The sequence below is a fragment of the Formica exsecta genome, unplaced genomic scaffold, assembly GCF_003651465.1.
Source record: "Formica exsecta isolate Colony F162 unplaced genomic scaffold, ASM365146v1 scaffold97, whole genome shotgun sequence".
NCBI lineage: Eukaryota > Metazoa > Arthropoda > Insecta > Hymenoptera > Formicidae > Formica > Formica exsecta.
In genome coordinates, this window is record NW_021853733.1 from 140,998 (window position 1) to 154,053 (window position 13,056).

Genomic DNA, 13,056 nt, shown 5'->3' on the forward strand with positions numbered 1-13,056 from the left:
TATAATATAGAAAATATAAATAAAATAATATATCATTATTATTAATAAAACTAAGAAGTCACAATTTAGTTTAGGAATATATTTAGGAATATATTATTTATGATTTGATGCAAAGATAAGTATAAAATAGTTTATAAAGATATAAAAAGAAAGTATAAGATAATATACAAAGCATAAAAATTAGCTTCCATGTGCCCATTCTCCAAACTTTTCTCCTGCGTTTTTCTCTCTTCTTCTTTCTTATTACATAGAAAAAATTGTGCGAAATTTTTAAAATGTTTAACTAGTTTTGTAAGTATATATTATCTTTTCGACTCGCATGCTTCTTAAAGAAGTAATTTCCGATAATTCTGAGTTATAATTCCGCAACGATGTATAGTTAATGCAACGCTATTAATTAATAGTTTATCTACCTGCGCCGAAAAAATTGTCCTAAATTGTAATTGTTGATTAATCATTGCACGTAATAACGTTACCTCTTTGTCGAGGCAAACACTGCTTTAGCAAATGATAAGTACTGATAAAAATGCAGATAAAAGCTGATTTCTAACAACGCCGCGCAATTTATCGACAATAAGGGAAGGCAAAGATAAGGAAACATATCCTGCGACATTGCTTTCACATGTTAAGAAATATCGCAAGAAAAACGCGTCATGCATCGAAATTTCTCATGCCGATAAAGCTCGAACAATCTTACTCTTTCTTTTGATCAACTAATAATGATAATAAAATTTCTGTTTATATGTTGGAAAATTTGTGTTAATGTTGATTAAGCTTTACGTAATATTAAAAAATAAAATATATGATATAGCACATAAAAAATAAGAATTTCATAAACAGTGTAGAGAAATGAGAAATTTATACGGGCAATGTCGAACAGGAGAGTATTTTACTTTCTCGGAGTCTTATGAAAAGGCAATACTGACTCGGGAGATTCCTCTTTAGGGAAATAATTTGATTCTTTCTTGCATTCTCTGAGATGCAAGCGCGTGCACCTGCACTCTGTAATAGCTGGATATATTGCGCAACATATTATACACACGCGTACATACATGTACACATTGAGTACCGTTCTCTCCATTTTACATTCACCAAATAACGTAACCGCATATTGCATTTCTTAGTCCTACAATATGATATAAATGTTATATTGTGCATATAATAAAATACAATAATATATGATGTAATAATAATAATGATAATAATGTAAAATCGAATCAAATGAATCATAATTAATGTAAAATTAAGCAGAAATTATAAAATGATAAGTCGAACAATCGTTACCAAATGCGATATGTTTCCTTAAAAAGTTATCAAGCCAATTATGTTATCAAACCTTAATGAGATACTTATCTGACAGTTGACTATATGTGTTGGACCATATAACATTCGTTAAGTCCGTATCAGACTGTGCGAAGATTGTAATTGAAATTTGACTAATCAGGACAAAGAAACTTAAGCTCATTTTGTTCTGTTTAATCAAATTCCAATCTTTAATCTTCCATCTCTTCAATGCGTAGACTGAGATACGAGCTTTAAACGTAATATCCACCGATATATTATACAATATTAAAGTGGCGTTTTTTCTTTTTACATGTCAGAGCTCATTTATCTACAATAGTTTTAATGTCACGATTAAGGAAAATACAAGTATATATAAGAATATCCGTATATATTACACATACACTTTTGATTAAATGCTAGCGACACGATACATAAAACGGTAGAGCTCCTCTGAGAGAGACGCGCGTATTTCCCCATCCCCTTTTTCGTTTATAAAAAAAAATTATTATTATAATAATCGGTTTTTTTTCTTTTTCGCTTCTTTTCTCCAGCCAGATGGACGCTGCCTTTGACGGACGTTTTGGCAGTGCGTTACGGCGATGACTGGATACCGGGTTTGAGCGTTAAAGAGAAACAATCGACCTCGCCAACCACGGTTTGCCCGACGAATTTTATTCTGCACTACGCAGTTCGCGGATCCAAGAACAAATGGCGACACAACAGCGTGACTATGAGCCACACAGATCCCAGACAAATCGCGTCTTGGGTGAAAACCATTCGAAATTATCTTCTAGGTGAGTTAATGGCGCGCAATAATTTCTTCAATTATCGCTTTGAATTTAATAGCATTTATTAAAATTTACGAAAACTTCTTTGTAACAGCTAATATCTTGTTAACTTTAAAATTACGACATACATATGTATGTATATATGTATCTTTGTAGAAAATGAAGCGTGACGGGGAGAGGGGGAAGTAGGATAGTTTTGTCATTCACTTTTATTCTTCAAATAATTTAATCGCTAGTCTTATTCGAAAACTAGCATTGTCTCAACGATATTTTTGTTAGAGAAAGGAAAGGTCGACTTTAATCGTTGGTTATCAAAAGATATGCAATATATATCTATAAGCAGTTTAGAAATATACGGTGGCTAAGAAAATGCAAAGATTGCAACGTATTATTTTAGCGATATCCAAAGTTGACTCATTCGACACGCGTGAGCGATAAAAACTTGGTTTATTACATGGTTGTAAGAAATAACTGGAAATTCTTCCATCAATTTACTTGTTCGACGCAAAAAGGCGCGATTGCACGAAGAAGACGGCCAATCAAAAACTAAGAAATCAACGTGACGCATAAATAATTACATAAAAACTTGCTGGTTCATGTTTCGTAGCTGATATCATTACAATGTCATGCAGACACATTATTCTTCATAGATAAAATGCTTACATTCCAATAACGCAAGCAGTTGGGGCTAAGAAAAATATTATAAAAAAATATAAAAGTAAACCTTAAAAAAAATATAAAGGAAAAGATTTGAGATTTACAAAAATCAAGACTGACACAAAAAAGACAAAATATATATATTACTTTAAATTCAATATTATTTACAAATTTTTATTATTGTAAATATAAGGAATAACAGGCAATAAGAGCCAGCGCGGTGTGGAAAGCGCAAAGGAATATAATATTAAAATATGAACTAAAGAACGCGAACGTTTCGGTTCCTTTTTTGGACCTTTATCAATGCATTAATACACATTAGATTAAAAATAGATCGGAGTCATAATCGGAGTCATACAATTTAGAGAAATAAAACGTCAGTATGGAGAAGTCATCGCAGTCCGGTTAAAACGTAATCAAAAGTCGTTGTCCATAAGGTGCGCTCTGAGGTTGATCAACCACTAGAGATATAAAACGAATAGTCCATGACTATTTGTCAATATACTGTTTTTTTTTTGTTGTAGTGATCGCAAGCATCTCTTTGCCTAGGGCTTAGAATATCAAAATTACGAGAAAACGCACGCTCGACGGAAATGATAATTCGATATAATGCAGAAAACTTACAGAAAGAGGTGCAAAGATTTGCTTGTTATAAATATCGGCAATAGTCAAAAAATTAAAAAATGAATATGCAACCAACAACACGGGTAATAAATTAAACATAACATTAATTAAACAGTAATCAATACGTATTCCATTTCAAACTAGTAACTGACAAACACGCAAACATATGCTAGATAGTTCGTAGACTAACAAATTTCAAAATATTTACTTAGAAGAGGTATTTCAGAGGAACATTTTACAAATAAATTCGGTAAGATAGTCAAACGTTTGGGAGTTTTTCAATAGCGTTGACGTAAGCATGATGTAAGCATTCCATATCCGTCTGTAGATTCAAACTTTTTTTTGCCTTTTTATAAAAAGCATTTCCGAAAGTAGTTTGTTTAGGTGAGGTTCATTATCTAAGATCTCGACGTCATTCCAATTAAAATCATGATTAAGATTCAATCTATGATCCGTAATAACTGAATTGTTAGAAGTATTTCTGCGTATATGATTACAATGTTCGTTGATTCTCGTTTGTAATCTTCTACTAGTCTGGCCAACGTAAGATGCATCACAGTCATTGCATTTAATTTTGTACACAACGTTGGTAGAAGAGAATTTAGAAGAGCGGAAGAATTGAGAAGGCGGTCTTTGTGAACTTTAATAAGACGAGAAAATTTATTAAGATTGGAGTAAGACAGTCTGACATCGAGATCTCTAGTGATATTCTTGAAACATTCAGAGACAGAAGGAACAAATGGGATAATAAAAAATGGAGAACTTATCTTATCGTTAATTTCTATGTTAGAGTCAAACTTATTGGATCTTGAGTTAATTAGAAATTTAAGACGATAATGCGTAGTCTGAAATATAAAATCAAGAGGGTAATTATTGTCAAGTAAGATTTTAATGATAATGTTGAAGCTTTTGTGGTGGAAATGAGGATGTAACAGTAGGAATGTTCTATAAATCAAGCCAATAATCGTACCTTTCTTTTGGCAGAGAGGATGCTGTGATAAAAAATTAAGATTTATTATCCGTGTTATTGGCTGCGTATTTATTTTTTAATATTTTGACCGTTGCCGATACTTATAACAAGCAAATCTTTGCACCTCTTTCTATAAGTTTTCTGTATTATATCGAATTATCATTTCCGTCAAGCGTGCGTTTCCTCGTAATTTTGATGTTCTGGACAAAGAGATGCTTGCGATCACTACAAAAAAAATAGCATATTGACAAATAGTCATGGACTATTCGGTTTATATCTCTGGTGGTCGATCAACCTCAGAGGAGCGCACCTTATGGACAATGACTTTTGATTACGTTTTAACCGGACTGCGATGACTTCTCCAAACCGACGTTTTACTTCTCTAAATTGTATGACTCCGATTATGATTCCGGTCTATTTTTAATCTAATATGTATTAATGTGTTGATGAAGGTCCAAAAAAGGGACCGATATGTTCGCGTTTTTTAGTTCATATTTTAATATTATATTCCTTTGCGCTTTCTATACCGCGCTGGCTCTTATTGCCTGTTATTCCTTATATTTATTATATTTATCAGAGCCTTTTGTAAATTTGATTTGATTTTATTATTGTAAAAATAAAAATTATGTATTGTGCGCATAAAATTATGGAAAACGAAATTGGAGACTTTTCGCAATCTCTTTTCAATGATAGAATATACAAGGTGTGTCATTTTAATTGCTCCACCTAAATATCTTTTTTCCTACGCCTTTCACAAAAAATTTTTTCGTACAAAAATTTTATGACTTCGAGAGGCACATAGGATGGTGCCATTGGTTTGATCTTGGATGAAGGTCATGAGGTTATTTCAAGATCATCTTCATTTTTTTAAATAAAATCATCCTGATTTATTTACATAAATCGACTCTTTGCAATATTCGGCGTAAAGAATTATAAGGGTAGTATGGCCAAAAATTTAATAGTTTACAAGATATTTTATACTTTAATATGACATAATTTTACATAAACTATGAAATATCTCGTAAAATATTTATTTTTCGATTATTTTATTTCAATATTTTTATGCACAAAATAATGAGAGATTCAATTGATGCAAAGAAAATACATAGTTGTTAAAAAAAAGTGCTAGTTGCAAATTCATTTTTTTTTAAACAACTATATATGTTTTACACCGTGATTATCGTTTGCGCTTTCGTTGAATTCCCCTTTTAACAATTCCCGAATTAAATTGCGCTGTGCCACACACACACACACACATTCTTTGGTTTTGCCATATAATAATAAATAATTTCTATAAATTGAATCGCTCTCTTCAATCTTTTTTATCTGCGGATTATAATAATTTTTAAATAAAATTGCTGCTATATTCTTTGATTTCGCTATTTTCATGGATTGTAATAGTTTTCGAATTAGGTTGCTGCTTTATTATTTAATTTCGCCACTTACCAATTTCTTTAATTTTGTTATTTCTTGAAATTTGATAGTTTCTAAGTTGAGTTGTTGCTTTGTTTAAGGGCATTGTGAAATTAATTAAGCGAGATGCAATCTCTTGTTTCGCTTGGTAAACAATGATATTGCACGATAATCTTCGAAAGAGAGAAAGAGTACGGCTTGTTTTTATAAGTGAGAAAATAGGATAAGTCTAAACTATCTTTGTCGACCTTTGTCACGAACCAACAGTTACAGTATTGATCTGGGGATTTGCCGTGCTCGCGTATAAAATGCCATTTTCGTGAAAAAGTCCGTTCAATTATCGACATTACATTGTATAGAAAAGATCGATCGACATAGTTTGCATGATTAAAAGCCTATTTTTTTCTGTCGAGTCTAAGCGACCCATTTCCATTCTTAAAGAAATAAAATTTATTAAAATGTAATAAGAAAAAACCGAAGTCAATTAAAAAGCGTGTTGTGTTCGCTTTTGTCATTTTATTAATCCTAAGAGTCATATACGTGCATACGTATGCACGCGCGCGCGCGTGTGTGTGTGTACCTGTGTATGTGTACAGAACAAAACGTTTCTTTAGATCTAATAAATTTTGAAGTCAAAAAAATTTGATCATTGGAATAGTCCAACCAAACTAATGTTTGAACTAACAAATACGATTGTTTGGTTTTCAAAAAACATATATGTTTACTTCAAGTAAAATATTTTTTGAAAGAATTTCACTTTTTTTCTTCGATTTGAATACTTGCATTATTCTTTCAAACAATTTTTTAAAAATAATATTCTTGTTTTATATCATGTTGCTTTGAACAATTTAGATAAAGCTTAAAACAAGTTGGATAAAGCTAGATTGCCTGTTACACAAACTGCATCTTTCTAAACAAGTGTCTTCACGGCTTGTTAGGATCATGGCATATAGAAAAACTTAATTACACTTCAGTAATTTCATCCATACGGAATTTTCAGCGTTGCTTACGTTTCAATATGGCTGCTTATGTTCTCGACTGTAAAGGCTATCACACACAAAATTCCGTAAGGACATAAGACGTAAGCGTAAGAAAATTCATCAATCCCAATCGAATATTGGGCTTTCCGTAAAAGTGGAGGGGTTACGGAGAGTCAAATACTCGATTGGGATTGGTCGATTTTCTTACGCTTACGTCTTACGTCCTTACGGAATTTTGTGTATGATGATCTTAATTGTTCGCTTTCCTTACGTCTTAAGTTTTACTGCTTACATTTTTTTTTATGTGCTACGGCCTTATTCAGACAATTTTTCTCTGTCAGAATAAATGAAAATTGGACATCATCTGTCCGATCGAACATTATCTGTCCGATTTTCCAGAAATCAGATCAATATCTGAATTTCCCTGTATGGAGATTGTATCAGAAATTGAATTGATAGAAATAGTTGTTACAATGTTATTAGCAGCGTTGGGTAAGTTAATTTTTTTTTAGCTAAGTTAAGTTTAAAATTAATGGCCATGGTTTTAAAGTTAATAAAAATTAACTAAGTTTACGTTAAAAATTACTTAAACAAAAATTAACTCAGTTAAAGTTAAGTTAAAAAGTTATTAACTTATTAAAAAGTTAAAAGTTAATTATACAAAACTATATGTTTTTTACATAATTAATCTTTTAATTGTACATTTTAAATAAAACTTTTTAAATTTAAGTATATATAATAAAAAGGTAGTTTTTTTATAAGAGAGATAATGTATTTTTTCTTATATAATAATTAATAATGCAGATTATTTAAATATACTATAGTTGTATAATAGAGATATTATAGTGTTTAAAAATAAAACGTTTAATGAAGGAGTCTTCGGTTAAGAGAACTTTTCTGTTTAATTTGACCCGCTCTACCTGCACCCGTGCATTTTATCTTTATCTTTAATTGTTAGATACTCTAACAATAAATTAAAACAATTTAAAAATATTTATTGAATTTTAATAAAAGTCTCAAAATTATGGTCTGTCATTTTTCCTCTTAAATCATCACATACTAAACCACCTGCACTAAACATATGCTCTACATGCGACGAGGATGGTACCGTTGTGTTGTATTTTATGAAACCACGTTTCAATGGTACTGGATACTGTCTTATGTTATTATAATTATTAGTAAACAGATAATTTTCGACTATTAAAGATACAAAATTTTAACTTGTATAAAAAAAGTTAATAAGTTAACGTTAATGCATTTAAAAATAACTAGTTTAAGTTAAAAGTTAATACGCTTAAAATTAACTAAATTAAGTTAAAAGTTATTAACTTTTCAACTTTTAACTTAACTTTTAACTTTTTAACTAGTTACTACCCAACCCTGGTTATTAGTCGCATTTTACAGATTTTATATACTCTTATGACAAAAACTTGAATATACGAATATACATATATAGTGAATAGGGCGTCGCATAGCGATGCATAAGCGAATGAACTATACTATTTTAAATAATAGTTATTTTTCCATCAAACAATATGATTTAATGTAACAAAACAATCAAATTTTTGTTTAATAAAATAATGTTTTAGTGAAAAAAAGTCAAATAAACACATATACTAAATATAAAGAAACATTTTTCTCTGGGTATGTATGTATGTATGTATGCATGTATATATGTATGTGTAGGATAAACTCGTACAAATTTGTTGATCAATTAATTAAACAATAATTTTGCAAGTATCACTCCTAATGTCTACTTTGAAATTTCATGTCTTGTCTCACACACACACGCACGCACGTACATACACAAAATATCTTATTAAAAGAAATTCCTAGAATTCGAATTTGATTTACTGCACCGAATCAATTAATGTTAAATTCTGATAATTCGAATATTTAAGAAAACTCCTAGAGTTTGAAGACTTAAAAATCGAATTTAATTTAAAGCCGATTGTTTTAGGTCTTACGTATCGACCACGAAAGGTGATGCTGTTCATCAATCCCATAGGCGGTAAGAAGAAAGGCGTCAAGATCTGGGAAAAGGACGTGCAGCCGCTCATGACCATAGCCGGTATCGAGACAAAAATAATGGTCACTGAGCGTGCTGGCCATATTCGTGACATGCTGCTGACGGCCGATTTGAGTGACTTACATGTGAGTTTTGTTCTTGTAAGGCCAATATTCTGTTTTTTTTCGCACAGTTTACACATGCACACAAATCCAAGTGCAAATAAATTTATACATGTGTGCATTATACGTATAAAATCAGACCTAGTGTATGCATATACAAGTTATATATAAGCAAATTTAAAATAATTATAAATTTATATGTGTAACTATTTTTTTATTATTTATATTACTATAATTAGAAAATCTGAGAAATCACATAAATTCAAAAACCTTACATTTTTACTATTTATGCGATAAATATAAAACACTATACAAATCCAAAGAAATATAAAATTTTGGATACTGATAACACCGTTCAACAAAAAATGACTTTTTTTGAACACTTGAACGGGACTAGTCGTTTCTTATAAGTTTTTGTATGCTGAATACGAATCCGGTTTCGAAATTGCTCCATCACTCATTGCTCCGTCAGAATTTTAAGAAATTTGTAATTAAAGTTGCAAGAAAGAGCTATTTTCATGAACTTTGTCATATTATAGTTACAATATGTGACGTGCTGGAAAAGTTTTATTGCAATCAAAATAAAGTATGTTGTTAGGATTTTTTAAATTTAAGAGATTTTAGATCGCTGAATACGAATCCAATCTCAAAATTGTCAAATTCAAAATGGTGGACTCAAATGTTTCGATTGCAATCTAAACATTTTTTAAGTTTTGACATCCGCCATATTGAGTCCACCATTTTGAATTTGACAATTTTGACATTGAATTCGTATTCACCGATCTGAAAAACTCTTAAGTTTAAATAAATATAATTGAAAACTATTTGGTAAGTCGTCAATGATCTAAGTCACAGCTAACTTCTGCAATACACCCCATATTTAACCATGAATATTTCATTAACCATAACCGACACCAAAAATTCTTTTTGAGGGTTGAAAGTCTTAACAACATATTTTATTTTGATTGCAATGAAACTTCTCCAGCATGTCACATATTGTAGCTATAATATGACAAAGTTCGTGAAAATAGCCCTTTTTACTCCCGACTGCTGCCAACCACAGGTTGGCAAAAACGGAACGAGTATGCGTTTCACCGAGCTCGGATCGGTTGTCCTTTTAGTTCTCGATAACTACTACATAGTTTGATATCATCTTTTGCTCATAATTGCAACTTTAATTGCAAATTTCTCAAAATTCTGACGTGATGGAGCAATTTCGGAACCGGATTCATGTTCAGCGTTCAAAAGCCTATAAGAAACGATTAATCCCGTTCCGGTGTTTTTTTTTTGTTGAACTGTGTAATTGATAGTATGTGTGTGTGTGTGTATTTAAAATAAAAATCTACATATTTATCTTTTTTTTTTGACTTTACATAATAAATATAAATTCATGTTTCTGCTGTATAAATATAAAGCTGCGAAAGCTTTATATTGAAAAGAATTGATCCAAGCTATTCTCAAATCACAACTTTTACGATGTGTTTTAGGCAGTGGTGTGCATTGGTGGCGATGGCACGTTCGCCGAGGTGTTCAACGGGCTTATTCTGAGGGCGGTCAAGGATCAGCAGATCGATCCCAACGATCCCGACGTCAGATTACCCAATCCTGTTTTGCCCGTCGGTGTTATACCCAGCGGTAGCACGGACACGGTGGCCTATAGCCTGCACGGTACCACTGACGTTCAGACCGCTGCTATACACATCATTTTCGGCGACTCGATCGGTTTGGACATCTCATCCGTTCATAGCAATCGCACCTTGCTCAGATTGTACGCCAGCGTTCTCAGTTACGGCTATCTGGGCGACGTGATTCGCGATAGTGAAAAATTTCGCTGGATGGGACCTCGCAGATACGATTGGTCCGGTAAAGTCTAGAAATTTCCACCGTTTAATTTGTGGTATTCAAAAAAAAAATTTTTCGCTATACAATACAATCTAAAACTTGTGAATTATATAATAATGTACTTAATCTAATTTATATCGATTTAATATATACAGGGTATCTCTAAAATCTGACCCCACCCCTGGATCTCGGAAACGGCTTTAAATATGGAAAAATGTTTCCGACAAAAGTTGCATGGTTTGAAGGGGGCCACATGATGAAAATATGGACTTGACCTTAAGTGACCTTTTCAAGGACAGGTCAATGTGATCGATGTTTTCTTAAATGGAACTCCCTATTTTTTATTGCATATTCTTGTAGCTTATCTCGAAAGTTTTTCAAAACACTATAATAAAGTATTTTTTCATTAAGTACTTTTTGAGTTATTTTATATTTTAATCTGACATATTTTGATATAAAAAATAAAATATCTCGTAAAATATTTAGTTTTCGATAATCTTACATAAATACTTTTATGTACAGAATAATGAGACAAATCAATTAGTGTAAAGAAAAAAACAAATAATTGTTTAAAAAATACATTGTAAATAATAACATACTTTTCTTAAAAACAATTATTTTTGTTATACTAATTGATTTGTCTCATTATTCTGTACATAAAAGTATTACGGTAAGATTATCGAAAACTAAATATTTTAAGAGATATTTTATTTTTTATATCAAAATATGTCAGAATAAAATATAAAATAATTCCATTTAAGAAAACATCGATCACATTGACCTCACCTTGAAAAGGTTACTCAAGATCAAGTCCATATTTTCATAATGTCCCCCTCTGAACCATACAACTTTTGTCTAAAACATTTTTGTCTTAAACTTATAGATTTTAAAATATTTCAGTGGATACATTAAAATGGCCTACCTTGTATATATACAAGGTGTCCTAAAACTATCGTATTTCCTCTTAATGGCAGATTTCTTAGAACATTTCAAGACGAAAATCCTAAAATATCGAGACTATAATAGTTTTTAAACGGAAAGCGATTATATTTTACGAATGACAGGGCTGAAATTTCGCGCTCAGGCACGTCGAAATAACAAGTGAAAAAAATGCTCTATGGATGGGGCGCCTTTTTTATGATATTATGATTATCGTATAAATTTACAATAGCATTGTCATTATATGTTTTCCCGGTTTTCTACGCATTGCATTAGTATATTCTTTTTACGAATAATGAATGCAAGAACTAAAGGCATCTAAAAAATGATTCAAGTAAAAATTTGTGACATGTTTCAACTTCAGCTGTCAAAGCGGTCGATTAATGTTACCATGTAGGTGTCTACTATTTCGCTGTGCCTGAGCGCACGAAATCTCAGCCCTGTTATTCGTAAAATATAATCGCTTCCCATTTAAAAACTATTATAGTCTCGACATTTTTATTAGACATTAGAATTTTAGTCTTGAAATTTTCTAAGGAATCTGTCATTAAGAAAAAATACGGTAGTTTTAGGACACCCTGTATGTGTGCGCGCGCGCGTTTGTGTGTATGGTAACTGTGTTTATATATTAATTAATAATAACATATTAGACATATATGCACAGAGAATATAAAATGTTTAATATTAAATTAATTACATCTTTTTTCAGGGTTTAAAAAGATAATAGCAAATAAGGGTTACGAGGGCGAGATCGAATTGCTATCGGACCCGTGTCATCCTGCAAGTAGCACCAGATGCATGAAAAACTGTTCACGCTGTCTGCAACACATGCACAACAGCATTCCTGACGAGGAAATTGCCAGTACGTGTTTAAAAATTAATACAAGCAAAATTTGAGTATAGATTTAATAATTTAAAAAATTGGATAGATTTAATATATATATATATAAAGTAATAATGCTTTTTTTTATCCACGAAAAGGATGGGTGACGGTCAGTGGAAAGTTTTTTATGGTGAACGGCGCGAACGTGTCTTGCGCGTGCTCGAGAAGCCCCATGGGCTTTAGTCCTCACTGTCACATAGGCGATGGCTGCGTAGACGTGATTCTAATTCGACACACATCTCTGATAAACAATGTCAGATTGCTACTCAGACTGTCCAGCAAACGAAAGACTTTGGTATCTGAATCACTTATTCGACCAATTAATCGCTAATTTTCTTTACTTGACTCTCTAATGGACTGTGGTCGCTAAATCGATCATTACTTTTTAGATAATCAACAAAATTGCCTAATATTTAAATAAACAGAGTGTTATTACAAAAATTAAATCATATATTTTTTTATGTAAAATAAAAGTTTTTTTCACAAAATGTAGTAAATAATATATTTTATTATTATAAAAAATATATATATTAAAAACTATATTAT

At 31.3% G+C, this 13,056-nt stretch overlaps 1 protein-coding gene across 3 annotated transcripts in view; it reads left to right on the forward strand.

The window, feature by feature from the left end:
• LOC115245407 (ceramide kinase) overlaps window positions 1-13,056 on the forward strand; it is a 29,463-nt gene that overhangs the window by 14,100 nt on the left and 2,307 nt on the right. For all 3 annotated transcript variants that reach the window (XM_029823714.1, XM_029823715.1, XM_029823716.1), the window contains 5 exons: window positions 1,836-2,078; window positions 8,677-8,870; window positions 10,334-10,709; window positions 12,337-12,489; window positions 12,609-12,805. In XM_029823714.1, coding sequence (XP_029679574.1) covers window positions 1,836-2,078; window positions 8,677-8,870; window positions 10,334-10,709; window positions 12,337-12,489; window positions 12,609-12,805 — 1,163 coding nt within the window. The remainder of the gene's footprint in view (window positions 1-1,835; window positions 2,079-8,676; window positions 8,871-10,333; window positions 10,710-12,336; window positions 12,490-12,608; window positions 12,806-13,056) is intronic.